Source organism: Brassica napus (genome assembly GCF_020379485.1).
Source record: "Brassica napus cultivar Da-Ae chromosome A5 unlocalized genomic scaffold, Da-Ae chrA05_Random_4, whole genome shotgun sequence".
NCBI lineage: Eukaryota > Viridiplantae > Streptophyta > Magnoliopsida > Brassicales > Brassicaceae > Brassica > Brassica napus.
Window position 1 is genome coordinate 1 of NW_026014036.1, and position 22,437 is coordinate 22,437.

The window sequence follows — 22,437 nt, forward strand, 5'->3', positions numbered from 1 at the left end:
GATATAGGATTTATGGATTATACATAGTTGCACATGTTGTCGGAGCATTGACAGGTGCAGGACTTATTAATATGTTACCGGTCTACACAAATAAATCATTTGGTGAGATAATACGTCCAATTGCAATAAAGAAGCATCTCTAGAGGAATTTTTGTGTTCTTCAAATGGTTGATCCGAATAACCGGAAAATTTCATACTTTCATCTCCCATTGATATTAATGAAACATTGCAATATCACATGCAAGTTGGCGTGTGAAAGACAGATGTGTTGCAACAATAATTGAATAATATTTGATTGGTCATCGTGATTGTTGTCTTTGTTGTGTTTGTTGGTGTCTTATTTGAGGTTTTCATTTCGCGCGTTGATGTATTTGTGTGTATTGAACTAGTTGTTTATGTTATATATTTTCTAATGTGGATCTGGAGATTTGCTCTTTTATTTTTTGGTGAACTCCTACGGAACTCTTAGAGCATCCACAACGCAGGGTTTATGCGAATCCTTAACTGCAGCATGTGAATAAAAAATTATAAAAAAGTGTGATACGAGAAGGAGCAGTCCGTAGAGAAGGGGTAGGTAGAGAAGGGGTTAACGGATCGAATCCGTAGGGACGTGGCAGCTTCGTATTGGACCGGTCGAAGGGTAAACGTGCATTCAGAAACAAAAATGAAATCATTTGCGAAGAAGAGAAAGAAAAAAAAGACGACGGTTTATGCGATTCGATCTCACTCGAGCCATCAAGGTAAATCGAAGTCTTTCTACAACGGATTTGTGATATTTATTGGGTTTCTTCTTCTTTATGTTCTTGTGTAGTGATTGGCTGTGGGATTTGAAACGATTTGTGAATTTTTTCGTTTGTAATTAGGGTTTCGGTTTCACTGGAATTGGAGATTTTTGGGTTCTTGTCGATCTATTTCGGTATATCTTCTTCTATTTTTTTGAAATCGAATTGGGTTCAATGGATACGGTCCTAAACGATTTGGGGGTAAACGATTTGGGTAAAAGGGATTAGGGTTTCAATCGATATGGGTTTCAATCGATTAGGAGGCTTTGATTATCTTTTCTCTTACATAATCTGCGATTAGGACCGCGTGATTATCTTCTTGTTTGTAAAAGTGGCTCTGTGAAATCCCAATGGGGGTCCTAAGAATTTCTTTTTTTTTTCTTTTTGCTTTCTATAAAAAAAAAAAATCAATCGCAGACCGTCACGTATCGGTAGGACTCACAAACATTGCAAAAACTCCCCACAAAACTAATCCTTATTTAGTGATTTTGGAGACTGGTTTTAAAAATTTTTGTGGGATCCACGCGTCAATGAGACCCATATTTAATTCATATAGTACTTCTATTTTAATATAATACATAATATAATTAAAATATATATAAAATAGAATAGAATTTATTTTATAATAAATTTTAGTTAACATTGAATTATAAAGTTATACTAGATTTCACCCGCACAACCGTGCGGGTATATATTTTCACATTTATATATATTGATATTTGTTTTACATAATTATTATATATTTTAATGTTACTCACATATTTAAATGTTTGTATAATTATGCCAAAATAATAATTTTATAGTTTTCATCTGTAAATTAAAATCATCACATATGTTTGCATATTATATATTTGTCCTATTGAATTTGCGTTTGATTACTAAACTAAATTTTAATGCGTGAAATAACATATATGAAAACAATTTTGTATTTAATTTATCATAATCATGATCCGTAATTCAAATCGCTATATTTTTTTTAGTAAGTTTTTAATGTTTATTAATTTATATAATAAATTACTGAATATTAAAAGTTGAGTTAGAATTTAAATTTTTATACATGTATATATAGTTTACTAATATTAACCCGTTCTACCAACATATTATATTTTTAGCATAAATATTTTATATTTAAAAAATAAAAATATGTTAGCTTATCAATTTAAAATAATTTTATCATATTTTGTTCAATATAACGTTTTTATTTTAAAATGATAGATATTATTATAAAATTGATAAAAATATGATATAATTTATTCTTTTAGTAAAATTCATTATTAATTACAAAATTAGTTGAAACTATTTATATTCAATTTATGACAATTAAGATCTATTATAATATCTTTTTCAAGAGATTTGTTAGAATTTTAAAAAAAAATTAAAAAAAAAAAAGAGATAAAAAAATTATGATTAAAATAGTTAAAAATATATATATATTAGCATTAGTGATATACATTTAATAGAAATTTAAATGATGGTCCAAAAAAAATATCACTCATCAAAAAATCATGATTTTATTTTATTAGAAAAAATATATGAAAAAATTAAATAGAAATAAATATTTATTTCTAACAAATTTTTAAAAATTATTAGTAAATGTATTTTGAAATTAATAAATTTCATTTTATTTAAATTTTCGTTTATAAACCAAAACTATATTAAATTTTAATTTCTAATTATATTTTATGATAATTTAAAGTAAAACTAACTAATTTTCGAAAGTAAATTTAAAAAGATTCTAAGAAGATTTAAAAAGATTTGTTTAGAACATTTTAAATATATTCATTTGTATTTCAAATAAAAAGATAAAGATATTAAAAAATATAATAATGAATTTATGTAAAATATGATATTTTTAGTAATGGTCCAAACTAAAAAAATCACACATGAAAAGAAGTCATGACTTCTGTTTTAATATATTAGATTAGTATTTACGAAATTATTAAGTTATTTTATAAAATATTTAGAAGGTTGGTAAGATTTTATTAGATTCTTTCTCAACAAAATTTGTTATTTTAAAAAAAATAAATTTATATTTATGTTTTTATTATTAATGTAAATAATGAAATATGTAAATTTTTTAGATGGTCCTAGTATGACTTGTTAACAGTAGATAAAAAAATAGAACTTTATTTTAATAGATTAGATATTTCATATAATTCATAAAGATGAATTGTTTTCCCCTTTACACAATTTAAAAGTATTCAATTCCGTTAGTATCTCTACCTTTTATGATTAATTCTTATTTTATTCACATTCTCACTCTTGTAAACCCATCCTTCATTTCTTTTAAACACCAATTTTAATAAAATTAGATAATTCCAAACTAGGTAGATGGCGAAGAAAGTGTGCATACAGAGTGCTTATTTTGCAACATATTCTGCCATAATATTGAGGCATCTCGGGATAAACAAAAACTGGAAAATATATTAAAAAAAAAAGGAGAATGATAGATACTCTATATTTTGGATGAGCCCGTAGAGTTCCATTGGAGGAAGCTTTGAGTTGATTGATTCAATGAACACTGGATAATCTGATTTGAAACAGATTTTTAGACATAGAAGCTCTGCTGTGATTTTATTCGTGGAGCGTTTCGTCCAACTCACAGTCCATATAGATGTCCACTAAGTTATGTTACTACATAAGTCCGAGAGAACCTCTCAACAAAGGATAAAGATAAAAAGAAAAAAGAGTCACCTTGACAAATCCATATAGAAGTTACTACCTTACATGCTCTGAATCCTTGACGAGGAGGGAGTAAGAAGTGGAGGAGATACACTGCATGACCCATTCAATAAAAAAAATCACATAATCCAGAGCTTTTTGTGACGAGTTGAATGAAACTCAAATTTAATATTTTATATTTTTTTATCATATCTGTTTTTACGGCTATATAACAATTTATTTGAGCTTGTGAGCACTTTAGATAGTGAAGTAGCTCATGTATGATGAGCACATTATCCAAAATCACCTAATTTGGTACAAAAGTTGATTGCGTCTCAAAATGATATCATGAAGGCCGGTTTCAACCAGAGCTACAAGAATTTGGCTATGTTCTTGTAATAAACACTACATAGTGAAATCAGTCGATACTCTGAGACCATTTTAAAATTGGTGATATTCACAATAATTCTGATATGAGTGACATTGGGGTGAGCCCGCTGTTAATCTTGTCGTGGAAAATTTTTGTATTTCAGAGCAAATTGCTGACCCGATAACATCTCCATTTGATTTGAAGAAACATGCTGAAAGTCATCTGGACCTTGAGTCTTGTCGGGATGAATGGTAAACATAGTTGTTCTAATCTTAACTGCATAAGGGATGGCTGAAGTAGTTTATTTATTGTTGGGGATATGAACAATGATATTGCACTCTTGTCGCTCGTGCCTCCATAATCGAATGAGGGTTAGAGGAAGAAGATCCACGAGGCATTCTGATCTTCTTTGAAAAACACGTTTCCAAGATCATCTTCAATGACTAACATCATGTCATGAACCTTTTTCCTTAGCCACCTCATGGAAAAATCTTATTTTTTATCACTTGAGGAGATCTGCCATATGAATCTGCTTTTTTTGACGCCAAAATTCTTCTTCCGCCTTATACGCGATGAGGAGGCGGGAAGAAGAAGATCTAAACCCGCGTTATAAAAAAATTAAAAAAATTGGCCGCTTTAGTGGTACTTCAAACCCTGGTTGGGCCAATAAGATCTGTAACATTCTAAACTTACCACTAGCCTAAGGAAAGTTTTTATAAAATTGTGGCTGAAATTATTGTTATAATTAAATGGCCGGAAGCCACTGTTTCTTTGGCTTGGCCCAAGGGCCGGCTCTGCAGGTACTTCAGGTGTTTCTTCCATTCATGTTGAGTAACCAACACTTTTTGGCAGTGTTATTAGGCGCATGCATCACCAAGTTGGGTTGAGTATACTAGGGTGCTAAATTTCTTGGTGTAAGCCCTTTTTGTGCATTCAGAATAAAATAAAATAAAATAAGGTTGATTTAGAATGTTCATAGTGTTTGTTTCATGTAACTGTATTTTATTGGTATCTTAATGCTTGAAAGAGCGTGGAGAAAGAATTTTAACATTTGGGATATCGAAAGAACCAAATCTACCAATAATCTTTACAAGAGCAAGTTCCACCTTTAATAGTGTGAAACCTTTCCTATCTCTTACAACAATCTCTCTTTCGTAGATCATGGAGATTTTCTTTGTATAAGTGTGACAGTCACTACACATCCTCAGGTTTCTAGCTATTTCTAATGATAGACCCTGGAGGTGTATACAGTAGTGCAAAGGCAAGAGCCACCTTTAGGCTATGTCCTTTTAATCTCTCTCTTTCTCTCTTCATCTACACTTAGCAAAACCTGGGTCACATCTGGTGTATATCCTTCGAATTTTAGCTGCCATTCCATCTGGTGTAGCATCTTGTAGATCTTTTTGCATTGTGGGTGAAACCGATCTTGTGAAACAAACCTGTGGGTTTTACCTTTTACCTCGACTATACTAAAACCCGGTGTTTGCTTCAAACCCTTGTTAGCCATCTCTGTTCGAACCCTGGCTACATCTTCCCACATTTGAGCTTGTGCATACATGTTAGAGATCACCAAATAGTCACCTGGGTTGTGTGAGCTTAGCTTAACCAGCTCTCGAGCTGCTACCTTCCCTAGCTCAACGTTCTCATGAACTCTGCATGAGCTTAAGAAGCTTCTCCACACAACATCGTTGTGCTCAACAGCCATGTTTTGGATAGTCTCCAAGGCTTCCTCCAGCAAACCAGCTCTTCCTAGAAGATCCACAAGGCAGCCATAATGCTCAGCAGTTGGCTCCACTTTACCTTCCTTCAACATATCCTCAAACACTCGACGGCCTTCTTTGACAAGACCAGAGTGGCTGCAAGCATTGAGAACACTGACATACACTACATGATCAGACTCTATACCTTGTTCGATCATCTCTGAGAACATCCTCAAAGCTGCTTCTCCTTCTCCGTGCAAGGCGAGTCCTGAGATCATTGCGCTGTAAGTCAAACTGTTCCTACTCTCCATCTTCTTAAATATACGCAACGCCTTGTCTAAGCACCCGCATTTAGCATACATATCTACTAGCGAAGTCTTGACTGCTATGTTGAGTTGGCTGATGTTTCTCAACAGGTAGGCATGAATGCTCCTTCCTAGATCAAGTGCACCGGTGTTAGCACAAGCCGAGAGAGCACTAACCATTCCACTTTCCTCCGCCTTCAAACCCGTTTCTCTACACATTTCACGGAACAGCATCAAGCAATCACTCCACATTCCAACTCCTGCACGAGCTGACACCATCGAGCTCCACGACGCAGCTGTTTTGGACTCCATTCTCTCGAAAACCGCTGAAGAAAGTGTCATCTCTCCACATCTTCCATACATATTGATCAAACTGTTCTGAACAAACACATCAGCTTCAAACCGAGCTTAAACACGTGCCCATGAATCTGCTTCCCTTCACGAACCGACTTCAAACGAGTGCAAGCCTTTAGAACAAACGGGTACGTGAAGTTATCCGGCTCAACCCCTTCCTCTACCATCTCACTGTAAACACACAACGCATCCTCGAAACTTGTCTCGTTGACATACCCTCTGATCATTGTATTGTAATCAAAGGTACACGGATCATCGATTCCTCTGAAAATGGACGCTGCGTAGTTCATACTGTTCTCCCATCCCGAGTGAGCGCACGTTGCGAGAACGCTGCTCGCTGAGAAGGGAGAAGAGGAGAATAAACTGAGCTTGATGAACTTGGCGTGGACTTGCTTGAACTCTTCTATGTTGTTGCATCTCTTCAAGAGGTATAAACACTCTTGCTCTTTTGCTCTAAAGCTGTTGACCTCTGGGTTGTGATTTACATCGTCTCTAGAAGCCAATAGAGACTGTATAAGTGGTGACGACGTTATCATCTTCTCCTTGAGACCATTAAGGAAACTGGAGATTGGGTGCCCAACAACCCTTCCCTGATCATTAGGGACTGGTTTCGAATCTCATCCCTGGAGATTTTCCTGGAAAATATGAGCCACAAGTTTGAATTTTTTTTTGTTTATGATAAGTTGCGATGAGTGAGAGAGAGATTGTGCTTTGGATTTTCTCTCCATCTCTATGTCTCAGTTGTTGGGACCCACCTTCGCTTAACATATTCAGACATGATTTCACTATGGTTCAGTTCGGTTTGGTTCTTAATCAAACGAACCGAAACTTGAAATTGGGCCTTTTTCGTTTTCAATCGGAAACCAAAACAGGTTTTCATATAAATGAGTCCTCATCTCAGGATTTGTAGCATCAGCAAGTAAGCTGAAAGAACGTCATTGTGGAAAAGATAGTACTTGTCAGAGATGTGGAGCGGAACAAGAAACAGTAAATCATATACTTTTTGAGTGTCCACCGGCAATTTAATGTTGGGCTCTATCTAATATCCCTTCATCTCCGGGGTTATTCTCGTGTTCTTCACTTTATGTTAATGTTGATACTTTGCTAAGGTACTGTAAAGAGCCTAATCATATCGGAGACATCTCTTCGATATTTCCATGGATCATGTGGTATCAATGGAAGGCTCGAAACAATAAGTGCTTTAGTAACTTAGACACTACAGCTTTGGATATTTTGCAACTGGCAAGGCAGGAGGCGGAAGCTTGGAAGATGGCGCAGATCATTGAGACGACCTTCACGATAGAAGAAGAAAATAACCAGAGGAAAGATCCTACCCCAGCACCTAACTTAACGCATCAGTGGAGATGTCAGGTTGACGCGTCATGGGTGGAGGCAAGCGATGGAATAGGAATGGGCTTTGTCTTGTTTGAACAGGAAGTGGAGGTGTTAAGAGGATGGTGCAAAGGACCACAAACAGAGACACCACTACACGCAGAGGCCGAGAGCTTATATTGGGCGATGAAAGAAGTCAACAAACGAGGATGCCTGCGCATAAACTTTGAATCTGATTGTCAACAGCTCGTGCACATAATACAACGGAAGAAACACTGGCCTGCTCTAGAACCGGTTCTGGACGAAATTAAAGCTATGAATGCTCTCTTTAAAGACTTATCTCTTATGTTTATCTCTCGCTCAGCAAATTTCCGTGCGGATACTCTTGCCAAGGAGGCCCGAGCACGCGAGCAATGCTTCAGCTTTTATGAAGTAAAGGATCCGATTAGGCTAGCTATATAGGCTAGCTTGTATGAACCCCTTTAAGTTTGGAATGAATGTTTTGGAAGACAAAAAAAAATAATATAAATGAGTCCTCTTGGGCTCTCACAAAATGGTTGAAAAGTGAAATAGTTCATAAACCTTATTTAACAAAATCAGATTACATTTGGGTTAGGTTATCTAAAACAAAAAGGAATCTTGTGAAAGCGTTTAACAAATAGAACTAGGAATTCAATTCTTCGTTCGGTTCTTCGAGTTCTTTTAGTTTTTCAGTTCTTCGGTTCTAGACGTTAGAAAGTTTGGTTTTCGGTTATTTCGGTTCTCAGTTCAATTCGGATAACGAAATTGGAAACCAACTTATATCTGGGGTAATTTTGGATCCCATTCGATTCTGGTTTTTCGGTTAATTCTAGTTAAAATGTAAAAGAAAATATGTTTTGGATTAAATATCAGATTTTTCAAATTTTTAAATAAAAATTTAGATAATTCAGATAATTTAAAATATTTTGGATGAAAATTATCCTAATAATTCAATTTCTTGAGTATTTTGACATATAAATAATATTTTTTAAAATTATTTGATGAATATAGTTAATATTTATAAATATATAAACTATATTATAGAATTTTGGGTATTTATTTGGTTTTTGGTTCGGGTCGGTTTGGTTCCTTTTTTTGTTTCGAGATATAGAATCTACTAGCTTCCGAACCGAACCAGGTTTTTGATTCGATTCGTTTTTTTACTGTTTTCGAAAATGTTCTCAAACCTAAATAGAACAGTCAATTCATCTATCACTACTATGATATGATGTATTACAAAGTTTCCATTTTTGTTAGTTAAAGTAACAGGAGGGGTCGGCCATCCATTTTCAATGAATACAAATTTGACTATGATTGTAATTAGCGCACAAAATGTTGCTTACTGTCAACATTTAATTGCCACCGAAAACGAATTAATTCTTATCCCTATCAGAAAAAAAGATCAGAAACTACAACCATTTTCTATACAATCCTCATAATGGCTCAGACTAGGCCTAGCTCAGACGATCCACTAACTTAGATATGTGAATGAAGAAGATTCTACAGAGGAGAACATATAATACGGCCAACGACGTCAGAACACAATAATGTCATTCCTCACATGCTGCTCATTTGATTCGAATTTTAAAATTATTGACATCATTTATGCGCATATTGCATATAAAGTTCTTGTATTTGAATTAGGGCTGGGCAAATAAACCGAACCCGAAAATCCGAACCGAACCCGATCCGATAAAAATGAATCCGAACCGATCTGAATCCGAAATAAATACCGAATAGATCCTGTTTTTTGGTATATTGGGTTATGGGTATTATCCGAACCGAACCCGGACCTAAATGGATATCCGATAGAACCCGAAACATTTATAATTACAAAAAGAACTTCTACCAAATATGATCTTAATTCTTAATATGTATCCAAAATATTTTAAGATATTATTGAACTTCTAAAATAATTATCTATTACATGAAGGTTTATGCTGAAATGTGGCGGTTGAAGCCTAATTTTTATTTTATTTTGGTTTTGTTTTCATTGAATAATGTTTCTCATTTCATGAGAACTTAGTTTTTGTTTTATGATTTCATTTATCTGGTTTTCTTTCTATCACTAACTATGTTTATGTTTCGCTTGATTTTGAATGATCACGTTTGATGTTTATTCTTATTTTTAAATCGATTTTACTTATGTTTTGGCTATTAAAATATGTACAAATCATGTATTTTATATCCGAAGAACCGATTTCATTTATGTTTTAGTTACAAAATAGGTACAAATCATGTATTTTTAAACCGAAGAACCGATTGGGACCCGAACCCGAAAGTACAATGGGTTATACCGGTTCTTTGAAGATTTACTAACCCCAACCCGAACCCGATATAACCCGAACCGGTCTCGAACCGAATTTTTATATAACCCGAATGGGGTTGATTTTGATAAATCCGAAAAACTGAAACCCGAATGGATAAAACCAAAATCCGACTGGGACCTCGAATTCCCATGCCTAATTTGAATGCTGACGGTTTTCAGACAATTTAGTCCGCAAGTAGAAATAATTTAAATATTACTTCAATCATTTAACAAAAATAAACGTTGACGGAAAAAAAGAAAGATCAACAAATTAAGAACATTTTAAGTGTGATGGTGTGTGCAGAGTAAATAAAATAAGAGAGAGTACTTATTACATTGCACATTAATGGACGTTGTGGTTGTTGTGTGTTTTACTGAAACGCGACACGCACGCGCGTACAGGCGCCTGGGATTAGCGTGTTGTGTTATCTTCGGAACCAAATTATTAGATTGGTCTGAAAAAGTGTGAATCACTCGCAAGAAAGAGGGGGCGTGTAGACCCACGCGCTCGTACACAAAAGCCGTCTCCATCGACACGAACTAATGTAAGACACTCGTGGGTCCTTGTCTTTTTTCAATTCATCTCTCTATGGATTTCACCGTCTCTCTGCCGTTTCCTTCTCCAGATTCTATCGGCTTTTCGTGATTTCCCCTCAGGAAAAAAAACAAAACAAAAATCAGAGGAATCAAAACAGATTTGTCACTTGCTATTCTTCTCAGTTCGTCTTCTCAGATTCAGCTTCGACTTTTTGTTCTTCTGCATATATCTCTCTCTTTGGTCTTTTGCTTTAGACTTTTTCCTGTGCAGGTTTCTTCTTCTTCTCTCTCTGTGGGCTGCTGAATTATTATCAAGTGGGTTTGGTATAGATGTTGAATTATTTTCACAGACAATTGATTTGACCTTGAATTTGTCAAATATGCCATTATAATTAATTAATAAATAAAGCATTTTCCTTTCTAGATTTTCAATTTTATTTGCCGGCTATTTGACTTTGATTATATAGATAGATATGTTGATGTTGAAGCCAATTTGTTATTCCTAATCTTTTTAACTCTTTCTCGTTTCTATCTGTCTTTGTGTCTGAAGACAAAACCCACATGGTGATCTGATTTGGGGTTTAAAGGGATTCAGCTTTGCAAATTTCAATGATGGAGAAAGATGGGGGAGAAAGCTGGAAAGATATGGTGAGAAAGATGCTTCCTCCTGGAGCTCCTTTCCCTGAAAACTCATCTGAATTCGATTTCTCCATAGCCATGGAGTACACTGGTCCCACTCCTCTACACTCAATCCCCAGAGTTTCACCTCTTGATGTTAATCCTCATCCCATCCCCTTGCCTGTCTCTCGTATAGCCGGAGGAGTCACAACCTCTCCAGGTCAGAGCCCTAGAGGTTCACCAGCTAGCTCTGAGTCCGTGGTCTCTGTGCTGCACAACAACCCTGAATCATCCTCTGGCTCAGCCTCTGTTTCACCAGTCTCTGCTCGCAGACCAAATGGGAATCACGTTCGGAGACCCGTTGTGAAGTTCAAACCTGTTGAGAGTAAAGAGGAGAACAATGTGGAGAGGGACACGGATAGGGAGAGGAAAGTTCAAGAGTGTACGAAGAAACGGAAGAAGAAGAAGAAGAAGAAGAGAGAGTGTTATAGATGCGGGAAAGCTAAATGGGAAAAGAAAGAGACTTGTATTGTCTGTGATGAGAAGTACTGTGGTAACTGTGTGCTTAGAGCGATGGGTTCGATGCCTGAAGGAAGGAAGTGTGTGAGCTGCATAGGCCAAGCTATTGACGAATCTAAACGGTCTAAGCTAGGGAAACACTCGAGGGTGTTGTCGAGGTTGCTTAGTCCTTTGGAAGTTAAACAGATCATGAAGGCGGAGAAGGAGTGTGCAGCTAATCAGCTGAGACCTGAGCAGCTGATCGTCAACGGTTGTGCGTTAAAGCCTGAGGAAATGGCTGAGTTGCTTAACTGTCCTTTACCGCCTGAGAAGTTGAAACCGGGTGGCTATTGGTACGACAAAGAGTCTGGTCTGTGGGGTAAGGAAGGAGAGAAACCAGACAGAGTCATAAGCTCTAACTTGAATTTCACCGGGAAGCTATGTCCGCATGCTAGTAATGGGAACACGGAAGTTTATATGAACGGTCGAGAGATCACAAAGCTTGAGCTAAGGATCTTGAAGGTAACTTGGTCTTGTGTTTAATTGCCACTTGTCTGAAAACAATCGTGTATAAACCTTGTGTGTGTGTGTTGTTGTGTATTATCTCAGATAGCAAATGTACAGTGTCCACGTGATACTCATTTTTGGGTATACGATGATGGGCGTTACGAGGAAGAAGGGCAGAATAACATCCGAGGAAACATTTGGGAGAAGGTAGTGTAATAACTTTTTTTATCAGATTCTTGGTTTTGTAAGAAGCATCATGAGTTTGTTGGGTCTTGGGGTTAAACAGGCATCTACAAGGTTCATGTGTGCGCTGGTTTCTTTACCTTTTCCACACGGACAACCTCGAGGAATGGTACAACCACCGAGCACTCATGTAACTGTTCCGAATTATATAGAGCATAAGAAGATTCAGAAGCTTCTACTTCTTGGTATTGAAGGGTCTGGAACTAGCACTATCTTTAAACAGGTAATTAATGTTTTTAGATAAAGAGAGAATCTGTAGATTCGATGGTTTACTTATTTGTTTGATTTGAAACAGGCCAAGTTTCTGTATGGAAACAAGTTCTCGGTGGAGGAGCTTCAGGAGATAAAGCTGATGGTACAAAGCAATATGTATAGATATCTCAGTATCTTACTCGATGGAAGAGAACGGTTTGAAGAGGAAGCTTTGTCGCATATGAGAGGTTTAAACGCCGTTGAAGGAGACTCGGGAGGTACTATTCCCTCTGTTCCAAAATAAATAATGTTTTGGTTGAGGCACAAGAATTAAAACATACATTTATTTTTTTTCTAAAAAGTAGCATTAAAAATATAAACTAAAACTAATTTAGCCAAGAATCAAAAGATTATAAAACACCATTTGTCACACAGTTTTCAATAAAAGTAAAACTAATATCAAAACATCATATACTTTGAAATATTAAAAACTCTTTTATGGAACAGATGGAATATAAAACATTTGGTTCTTGTTTTGTTAGTTTCTTGATTTTCTTGAAATGATCTTGCAGGCGAGGAAGCAAACGAGGATGGAACTGTCAATACTCCGCAGTGTGTGTATACATTGAACCCGAGGTTGAAGCATTTTTCGGATTGGCTTCTAGATATCATAGCAACTGGTGATCTCGACGCGTTTTTCCCAGCTGCAACACGTGAGTACGCTCCCTTGGTTGAGGAAGTGTGGAAAGATCCAGCGATACAAGCCACGTATAAACGAAAAGACGAGCTTCATTTCCTTCCTGATGTTTCAGAGTACTTCTTGAGCCGGGTACAGACAGAACTCGTGTTCATGGTTCTGTTGTTATTAGTTTCATAAATGTTTTAACTTAGGCTTTTCATTTTGCAGGCTATGGAAGTGTCGAGCAACGAGTATGAGCCTTCGGAGCGAGATATCGTATACGCGGAAGGCGTCACACAAGGAAACGGATTAGCTTTCATGGAGTTTTCTCTTACCGAACAAAGTCCATTGTCTGATACTTACCCTGAAAACCCTGACGTCTTGTCACCTCCTCAGCCAAAGTACCAGCTCATCCGAGTAAACGCAAAGGGGATGAACGATAGCTGCAAATGGGTAGAGATGTTTGAAGACGTACGAGCAGTCATCTTCTGCATCAGCTTAAGCGACTACGACCAGATCAGTATCACACCAGAAGGAAGCGGAACGGTCACTTTCCAGAACAAGATGATCCAGAGCAAGGAGCTTTTCGAGTCGATGGTTAAGCATCCTAGTTTCAAAGACACTCCTTTCATTTTGATACTAAACAAGTACGACCTCTTCGAGGAGAAGCTTAACCGTTCGCCGTTAACATCTTGCGAATGGTTCAGCGAGTTCTGTCCCGTGAGGACGAACAACAACGTGCAGTCACTTGGTTACCAAGCTTACTTCTACGTTGCCATGAAGTTCAAGCTGCTTTACGCGTCTCTCACGGGCCAGAAACTGTTTGTGTGGCAAGGTAAGGCTAGGGATAGAGCCAATGTGGATGAAGGGTTTAAGTATGTGAGAGAGGTTTTGAAATGGGAGGAAGAGAAGGAAGAAAGTTACTTAAATGGTGGAGAAGATTCTTATTACAGTACTGATATGAGTTCTTCGCCATATCTTAGACCTGAGGAGTGAAGAGATTGTCTCTTTGGAGGGAAACTCTTGATTCATCATTTGTTGTAATTTTTATGTTAGATTTGGTTTTTCGCCCTAGGATTTTTTCTCCTTTTATTTGAGTGGAATAAGGTTTTGATGATATCAAATGTGTAAGTGTTAAACCATAATTCATATTTTTAGATTAAATTGATCGAGTATGTTTGTGGGCTATGTCATCAAAACTTTGATTACCTTTTGAAGGGAGAAAAAAAAAAGAAGAGAATTTGTTGATCAGTTTTTTCTTGTTGAAATTTGATATTTATTAATCAACAAAAGCACATTTATAAACTTATTGAACAGTTTGCGATAAATCTGTGGGAATATCTTAAATAATAAAGTAGAGTTTTGTCTCTCACTCCTTGCGCCACGTCATCAGGTAGAGGAGGGCAAATTCTGACACGTTTCATCCATTGAAACAATCTGCGTCTGAAACTGTGTCTTGTCTGTAATGGGTTTTCTGTCTCATCTTCCGATTGGTTTTCAATACTTATTATCAGGCCCAGTTTCATCTTGTGGTTGGCCCTGTGAATTATTAGGTTTTTTTTCATCGTCTTCTCACCTTCTCTTTCGTATGTTTGAATCTGATTTCTCCAGTATCCTAGAGCTTCAATCAACTCACGTAACTTAATGTCCTTGAATCTGTGCTTTAACGTGATAAAGCCACTACTCCCACTGTAAAGCATTAACTCGACCTCTTAGCATCCAAAGTAACCGCCTGAAGCTAGCAGTATAAATAATCCCTCTAGCAACGATGAACAGAAAAACCTCACTGAGATCCAGAAGAAAAGTTTGTTCTACTTATCGACGATGGCGAATTTCTTCATCCTCCTTGCTGATTTTAAATTCGGTTGCTGTTCCAACACTTCTGAGGTTCGTTTGCCGATGTTTGGGAGACCAGGAATGTGAGGAAAGGCGATGAACGACTGAGTCTTGACATGCTACTCATTGATGAGCAGGTAAGCACTTCCGTCTCTGATTAAACCTGACGTTAACATCGATTCTGATTTTCTAATCCTCTGATTTTCTCCTTTCAAACAGCCAACGATTATGCAAGGATCTGTTAGTTCGAGTCGCATACCCAAATTCAGGAACCCCTTCAACGAAGGTTCTGTCTACACGCTCAACTGTTTCGATGTAACCCGGACTAACCCCAATTTCCGATTGTCTATGCCCCCCTCTCAATACGGTAAGTTCCAAAAAATTAACAGATCCCGTTAGGCCCAGACCTACTGAACTGTTTCGATTCCGACCACACGACAAGTTACTTGCACTGGCAAGCACCAACAAACAACTTCCTGGTATGTATCTTGAATTTGAGTAGTGTATGTGATTTTTTGATAGCATGTGTTAACATAAACTCATTAAACGTAACAGCTGCAGGAAAAGAAGAGTTTGACAAGTAAGTTCCCTTACTCTAATTAGATAAATGCAACTTGGTCTACTCCTAATGAAATAAAATTTCCTTTTTGTTGACTGTCTTTCCATGCTCATACACTTACATATTGACAAGTAATGGTACAAACTATACAGCGTCTTCGTTAAAGGTGGTTCATGCCCATTGAACCTCTTACCGTTTCTGAGCTTAACCAATTTATTATTGCTACTGACCCTCAGTTGAAGTCTTGTCAATTTAAATTTAAATCCTTTGATATTATTCTTCTGATTTGTGTACTTCTTCTACACTTGACAGATAATTATTTTTTTCTGTACGGCTAGAAATTCAGCAAGATGACGGTTGGTGTTATATTGACTGTGGTGGGTGTTCAAAGAAACTTTCCCAAGAGATATCTTCATTCACATGCCTCGCATGTAATGAAACTAATGTTGCGGCTGCCCTCAAATAAGTAATTTGGATCTGTGTATCTTTCCCCGTAATAGAAGCAAATGCCATATGTTTCCAGACACTAATGTTGTAGTAATATCCTTTCCCTTACAATAGGTACCGGATGATATTTACTGTCTCAGACGACACTGATACAACGGCTTTCCTTGGTTTTGATATGGAGGTAGCTAGACTACCGAACATTCAGGCTTCTCAGGCTGCACAGATTGTGGTATCACCTATAATCAACCACTAGCTATTAATTTTTACTATTACTTTGCGTAATGATTCATGTATAATTCTGTTAACCGGTTTGCAGGGAATAAGTGTTGATGCTTAGAGGTTGATAGTGAACTACCCCGCTCCCTTTCTGAGAATGTTGGGACTGCCTACACCTTCCTGCTCAGATTAAAGGATTTCAATTTAACTTTAAAGCACCAAACCTTCACATTTCTCGTATTTTCCCGGCGTGAGAGCTTGCACCTATGCTAGCCTTTGTGGTTAATTTTTTGTCTCTTTACCTAATGTGAATTTGCTGATATCTAAAATATTTGATCTCTCCCCATCCTTTGTTGTAAATGTTGATCTCTTTGCCTAATGTAAATTTGCTGCTATCTAAAATATATAACCTCTGTGTTTGTTGCCTTATTAATAGGAAGGTGCACAGGTCCTTGAAGCAGCGAAACCTGAAGTTATGGCATAAGGTTCAGAGCCCAAAATTGATAACACTTGCAATGTTGGAGACAAGCTATCTACATCTGATGGTTCACTTGCCGGACGTACAGCATCAGAGAAAGAACAAACTGCTTCGGATGAGAATGCTCCTAAGAAAGCACGTTTGGAATGAGTCCACTACTAGGACTTTAACAACCACGTCTTCTCTTTTTTTTTTTTTTAACTCACCACGTCTTCTCTTTATCTAATAATGCATTAGCATCTCTTACTTTTCTTTTAATCTATTTCCCTTTTTTATTAAACTCAGCGTAGTGGTTGTTGTTTCGATTAGTAATAAAGCATCTTTTCAATTTCGTTTAAATCTATTCCTCTTTTTTTTCTAAAAAACCTCAGCGTCTTGGTTGTGGTTCCAATTAGTAATGCAAATCATTTCCAAATAAAACATTAACATCACGTGTATATGTAAAGTCGGTAATCATGCACTCTTGCATATAACATAGAACTTATTAACACTTGCAGTGCTTATAAAGCCGTTTAGGTTACATACTAATGTTAACTTTCAAATGGCAGACAGACTAAATACAGATCTTGCATCACATCTTTTTCCTACACTCTATGTTGTTCAGGACAAGCTATAACCTCCATGATGTTCAAGCATATGTTCTGGTATGTTTTCTTTGTCAATGATATGTGGTTTTGTGTGTCAAAACCCTTTGTCAAACTCTAATCCCTGTAACACAAATTCTCAAAGGCGATGCTAAAAGACGCCACTTGTGACGACCTGATCTCATAAGACCGTAACGATCAGGTGAACCAATGAATCTAATATATTCATTTTGGAAACCGAGTATTAATTTACCATAGTTTTTCCTTTTATATATACAATTTACGCAAGTCCTGAGACGTGCGTGGACATGGTGTCAGAGGCATGCCTACAGTGTATTGAAAAAGACATTCGCTTTAGGCCCCCGATTAATATGAATTTTTTAAGGTCCTAAAATTTAAAATAATTTATAATCTAATGGTTCAGACTTATTTTTTAAAAAACCTTTCTACATAGTAGACTAACTAACCTTCAGAATTCATGTATTTTTTTTCCTATATAACATAATATAGCATAAACTTATATGACATAATATATCATAATTTTATTCTTTTACAGCGTTAGATTTGTGTATTTGGTGAAAGCGATATATCATATTGCAAAATTGTTTTTATAATAGTTGTAATAAGTTTATTTTTAAAATTTGTCTTAGGCCCCTAAGACCCTCGCACGGCATGGTGTAGATGGAAAAGGAAGAATCCATCTCTGACTTACGTTCAAATCTGTCTCTATTCGTTTGTTTTGGCTATGTAACAAAGCTTATATATAAAATAAAAGCAAGAGGATTACGAGGACATTGTTGGAGCCTTGGAGGATGGAAGCGAAGCTGGGAGAAGTGCTTCAAGTGAACATACATGGGGAATTTTTAAGAAAAAAAATCTGTGTCTGCTTCTTCAGATTAACTGATTTTGAATGTTCTTCAATCTAAGTTTCATGTACCTTCAGTGAATTCGGTTTAGCTATGGAAACTGGATTTGTTTTTTGGTTCAATTTTTGTTTTCCGTCACATTTTGTTTTAAACTTGATGAGTAATCCAAAAGTTATCACCTTTGGCCTTTTTAAGTTTAGATTTCGATGGCCCTCGGTTGCAACCAGATATGCGGCGACATATTGGTCTTTTCCTTAACATAAACCAGTCAAAGATGGTGTCGTTACGATTTATTCACTTCTTTGCTTTATTTTCTCTATTTAGCATCAAACACCAGAACTCCATCCGCATTTGAGTGTTTTTTTAAGGCACAATGGTTCGTACAACTAACAAGTGTGTATAAAATGTTGCAGGTAAGCAACCAATATGAGGCTTGCAACAGTTTCTTGGGTTCAACTTCCATGCCAAATGGTCTCTGGCTAATATAGATCAGCCTCTTGGACTACGCTCTAGAAAAAAAGGTTCACCTCCTTTCAGAAAACAGAGCCTCAAAGCATTTAGCTATGGACGTTCCTGATTTCAGCCATGTCACTACACGCCACAACCACACAACATTTTGCCGTCTTTTACACCAAAACTATCACTTCAATGCACACATACAATGACATATCAACTGATGGTTCAAATTAAACGATCAGTCACCCAACATTTTTTTTTCAAATGATCCACATACTACTTAAGATAACTCAAAATCACTCTCTCTTGAATACAAACTTTCTGCCGGGGTGGACTGAACTGTGGTGTTTAAAGTCAACAATCCCGCGCGAAGCGCGGGCAAACCCCTAGTATGGTATATATGCGAAAATCCCGCAATTGACAAAGTGTTTAATGGGAAGGATATATCTCTGATGCATACCATGCAATTAGGTTGTTAAGCTAGAAGCGGAAACACTGACAAGTAGCAAACCTTTCCACTGAAGCTGAGGACAAGATGACAGCTTTTCATATCCCTTCAACAGAATCAGAGCAATTATATTCAGCTAATATGTGTTATATTCTGATCCTATACCCGGTTCAGGTTTCAATTTTATTGATGAGAAAAAATTGAGTTGCTGGCATGGCATTTTTGAAAGAACCCGAGTCCTTAGTCTCAAAATTGACCGAACAAAATACCTAATATTGTACTAATAACTATGTCAACTAATAGTCGGTTTGGAATATTTATTATCAATTTATATACGTGTACTGATCTTTAAACTGCTTTGCTGCATAAAGCTTTAATCAAATAAAGACAATTATAAATGACCAAACAAGTTATCTGTCTAGAGAATAAAAAAAAAATATATATATATAGATATATATATATATATATGTTCTTTGAAGGTGTAGATAATCAGTAAATTGTTGTGCTCTTTTTGGACAAAGAATAATTGAGTTGATATTTGTAATTTTTAAAAACTAAAGAGAAGTTTGGTGACCTCTATCAACACAATCATGTGAGTCATGAGAGTAACTTCAATTCAAAGCAAAGGTCTTTTTAATTTTCTTCTTACCCTCATCTCTTCTTTCTTTTTGTGCATTCTATTTATTGTCATCATTTCAACTCTCTGCAACCCATATTACCAATTTAAGAAAAAAAAAGAGTACTATAATGGGTCACTTGAAGCTCTCAAGTCTTCTCCTTGTTGTTCTCTTGATACTTAACATACTTCTGGTTTCTGCAGATACTTCAAGAACTCAAGTCAATTATGCGACGGTCCGTGCAGCCACAGGAGAAAACCAGGCCGTTGCATGGCATCCAAGAACGAGGATTAACCATGGGAGCTACCGTGGGCCGAGGAAACACCTAGTGAATCCCACCGTGAAACAAGATGTTTACACAGTTCCTGAGTCTTCAGCTTGAATGAAAGAATTTACAAAGAAGATCAGTTTCTAGCAGCAAGCAATAAAAGATGCTATGTATTTTCTTCATGTTGAAGTAAAAAAAAAAACCAAAGTGGATAAACAAAGTTTGTTTGAGTTTGAAAGTACTTTTGTCTCTCTTATCATTAAAAGGCTGACACTGAAGTTTACGTTAGTAGAACTCAATGAATATTACCCTAGAAACGTTAAAGCCTGAATGGCAAATCAGTTATAAGAAACATGTATCAAGATCAGTCAGTGTGTTTTCTAAAACTATGAAAAACAATGAATCAAAGATTAGTTCTAGGTGTTGTGAACCAAAGAACAAGTCTATCAGAGTGAAAGAAAAGACCTTTCAGTGTAGAATATTAGTGTAGTGATATGTAAAAGAGCATAAGCTCTCAGTGAACCTTAGTTGAGTATATAAATATAATATATAACATTACACTATGATTTGGTTTTGTTATTGCATAGACAGAAGTAAAAGTGTAAACAACAAAAACACATAGATTCACAAGGGGGTTGAAGGAACAAGGTTGTATCCGTGTGATGATATCTTATAAACTATTGAACTTTATAAGGAACTCTTTTGTTTCATCCGTTCTTGGATGCTACAGCCTGCATAGCATTGCATTCTTCAAGTAGATTTAGCAAGTTGTGTTCAGGGGCACTGAGTGATGGCAAGATGGAACGGTTTGGCTGACTCGGGCGAGGCGGTTTTGGTGCAGATCCATCAGATTCAGCAGAAATCTCGTCTTTAGCAATCTGTAAATCACCTTTTCTCCTCATAGATGCTGATACCCTCTCCTTCCAGATTCTTCCGTCCTGTTTCATGAGAATTACAAGCTTTCTATAAACAGATACACTTAGATCAACTAGGAACCAAAAGTCTTACATTTAGAATGGATGGTTCAGGTAGTGGACACTGGATCGGTTGATCATTGTCCAAAGGCTCGACCGGATGTTCCACCGGTTTAAACTCTGTTGCTACCTCAATTCCATGAGAAGCAGTTGTTGCAGTAACATCAGGGTTTGGAGCTAATACTTCCTTATCATCCTGATTCAAACACATGTTTCAAGAACTCAAAAACCCCAGTTCATAGAGTTGTAAAAGGCTAAAGATTTTGAATCTGAAACTGAAACAGAAACTAAACGATATTGGAATCGTATCACGAAACTGTACTGTAGAATCTAATCTGGAGATATCAAATCCAAGCTAAAAGGAGACATTTTTCCACCGTTTTGGACCAGACAAAGATCTAAAACATGTTCCTTACGTTGTACTTCAAGAACAGAAGGTCAATAAGAATGGATCCAAACCAAAGATAAAGAGAGCTTACGATTGCACTTTGAGTCCGTCTATGGCTGCTTCTACCAACAGAAAATCTTGAAAATATACCAACCATGGTTTTATTGAATCTGAAATCTTCTTTTGATCTCTAAACACGAAGTCTCCCTTTGATCTTGAGTTCCAAGAAAGAAACAATTATGAAGAAGTATGTCCCAGAGCAGAGGAAGACGAAGAAATAAAGAGGATTTATCGTCAACCACTTGAAGAAGGAAGGGTGTCGCTTTATATCTCCACAAGAAACGTAGTGAATGCTATGATAAATGCTTTTTTTTTTCTTTTTTTGTATTTTTTCTAAGGCTTGTGATTGGCTTAAGCATATTCTTCTTACATCTTATGCTTATGTTTCGTTTACTTTTCTTTCTTTCTTATTTCGCCCCTCAGCTTTTCTTGGATTTGGTAAATCTAATTATCTTTTAGTGATGGATGATGTATTTTGTTGTGTCTAATTAATTGATGTATGATAAAAACAAAGACTAGTTGGGTTATTTAAGAAATCTAGTTGAGTAAAGATAAGTTTGTTATTCATGTCACTCTCCAATTTAAGCCTCACTGAAATAACAAAAAAAATATTTGCTTAGACATTATAAAGTAGTTTGTGCATGGAATCTATGGATGTAAGACCATCTCCAATGTATTACTCTAAAATGGAGTTGAGTTTTACTCCAATGTATTACTTCTTTTTTTACTCCAAACAAAATATTTATTTTTTTCATTTAGTTAATAATTGTTAGTAGTACCTTCAACTTATAAAAATTTAACAATTAACCCAACTACTTTATGTTTACAAAATTTCCATAATAATATATTTTATTTAAATTCAATATTTAACATTAAAATACAACTAGAGATTATCTTCCAATTTCAATTCGTGCAGATTTTATCATATGGAATTTTTCTCATTCAAAAAATATTTATATGCATTAAAAGAACATAAAGAAAAAATAAAGTTTTGTTTTGTAATTTAAATTATGTATTGGATCTTATTGTTTGTGCATATATCAAGTTCAACAAGTACAAATGTTATCAATCAAAATTTTGACTCACAAGATTAAAAAACTCATCTATTCCGTTTGAGTAATACTTCACCGATT

The 22,437-nt window shown here is 36.0% G+C and overlaps 4 protein-coding genes and 2 long non-coding RNA genes across 9 annotated transcripts; 4 read left to right on the plus strand and 2 right to left on the minus strand.

Annotated features, from left to right (window-relative positions):
- Positions 1 to 4,887: 4,887 nt before the first annotated feature.
- LOC106451735 (pentatricopeptide repeat-containing protein At1g31920) lies at positions 4,888 to 6,799 on the minus strand. The gene is given in 5 exon segments (XM_013893717.3): positions 4,888 to 4,940; positions 4,943 to 5,033; positions 5,035 to 5,113; positions 5,115 to 6,219; positions 6,222 to 6,799. Coding segments are annotated over 5 exon segments (1,815 nt in total). The 5' UTR covers positions 6,709 to 6,799.
- A 642-nt stretch (positions 6,800 to 7,441) lies between these two features.
- On the plus strand, positions 7,442 to 7,966 carry LOC125594308. Its single transcript, XM_048770568.1, has one exon. It carries the CDS (start codon positions 7,442 to 7,444, stop codon positions 7,964 to 7,966), a length of 525 nt encoding a protein of 174 aa, XP_048626525.1.
- A 2,409-nt stretch (positions 7,967 to 10,375) lies between these two features.
- On the plus strand, positions 10,376 to 14,295 carry LOC125594304 (extra-large guanine nucleotide-binding protein 3-like). 3 transcript variants are annotated; one of them, XM_048770565.1, is made up of 7 exons: positions 10,376 to 10,694; positions 10,921 to 12,008; positions 12,096 to 12,200; positions 12,280 to 12,459; positions 12,532 to 12,706; positions 13,001 to 13,257; positions 13,336 to 14,295. In XM_048770565.1, the coding sequence occupies exons 2-7, from the start codon at positions 10,980 to 10,982 to the stop codon at positions 14,101 to 14,103; spliced, it is 2,514 nt and encodes an 837-aa protein (XP_048626522.1). In that variant the 5' UTR covers positions 10,376 to 10,694; positions 10,921 to 10,979; the 3' UTR covers positions 14,104 to 14,295. The 3 variants fall into 3 exon arrangements, with proteins under 3 accessions (XP_048626522.1, XP_048626521.1, XP_048626520.1); XM_048770564.1 differs by having other exon boundaries at positions 10,376 to 10,641; XM_048770563.1 differs by having other exon boundaries at positions 10,377 to 10,685.
- A 334-nt stretch (positions 14,296 to 14,629) lies between these two features.
- On the plus strand, positions 14,630 to 16,919 carry LOC125594310. 2 transcript variants are annotated; one of them, XR_007329808.1, is made up of 7 exons: positions 14,630 to 15,080; positions 15,163 to 15,422; positions 15,499 to 15,523; positions 15,815 to 15,968; positions 16,064 to 16,178; positions 16,266 to 16,446; positions 16,602 to 16,919. It is a non-coding gene; the product is annotated as an uncharacterized LOC125594310 (long non-coding RNA). The 2 variants fall into 2 exon arrangements; XR_007329809.1 differs by having other exon boundaries at positions 15,841 to 15,968.
- Positions 16,920 to 19,455: 2,536 nt separating this feature from the next.
- On the plus strand, positions 19,456 to 20,123 carry LOC125594306. The gene is made up of 2 exons (XR_007329807.1): positions 19,456 to 19,624; positions 19,818 to 20,123. It is a non-coding gene; the product is annotated as an uncharacterized LOC125594306 (long non-coding RNA).
- A 287-nt stretch (positions 20,124 to 20,410) lies between these two features.
- Positions 20,411 to 21,647, minus strand: LOC125594305. The gene is made up of 3 exons (XM_048770566.1): positions 21,336 to 21,647; positions 20,891 to 21,052; positions 20,411 to 20,820 (listed from the first exon to the last, which is right to left on the minus strand). The coding sequence occupies exons 1-3, from the start codon at positions 21,399 to 21,401 to the stop codon at positions 20,590 to 20,592; spliced, it is 459 nt and encodes a 152-aa protein (XP_048626523.1). The 5' UTR covers positions 21,402 to 21,647; the 3' UTR covers positions 20,411 to 20,589.
- Positions 21,648 to 22,437: the final 790 nt, after the last annotated feature.

Coding starts and splice junctions, on each gene's coding strand:
- LOC125594304 (XM_048770565.1), top strand. CDS start 10,980: ATGATGGAGAAAGATGGGGGAGAAAGCTGGAAAGATATGGTGAGAAAG. Junction 12,201..12,279: donor GAGGAAACATTTGGGAGAAG/GTAGTGTAATAA, acceptor GGGGTTAAACAG/GCATCTACAAGGTTCATGTG. Junction 12,460..12,531: donor CTAGCACTATCTTTAAACAG/GTAATTAATGTT, acceptor GATTTGAAACAG/GCCAAGTTTCTGTATGGAAA.
- LOC125594308 (XM_048770568.1), top strand. CDS start 7,442: ATGGCGCAGATCATTGAGACGACCTTCACGATAGAAGAAGAAAATAAC.
- LOC125594305 (XM_048770566.1), bottom strand. CDS start 21,401: ATGGTTGGTATATTTTCAAGATTTTCTGTTGGTAGAAGCAGCCATAGA. Junction 21,053..21,335: donor GACGGACTCAAAGTGCAATC/GTAAGCTCTCTT, acceptor TGTTTGAATCAG/GATGATAAGGAAGTATTAGC. Junction 20,821..20,890: donor CTGAACCATCCATTCTAAAT/GTAAGACTTTTG, acceptor CTCATGAAACAG/GACGGAAGAATCTGGAAGGA.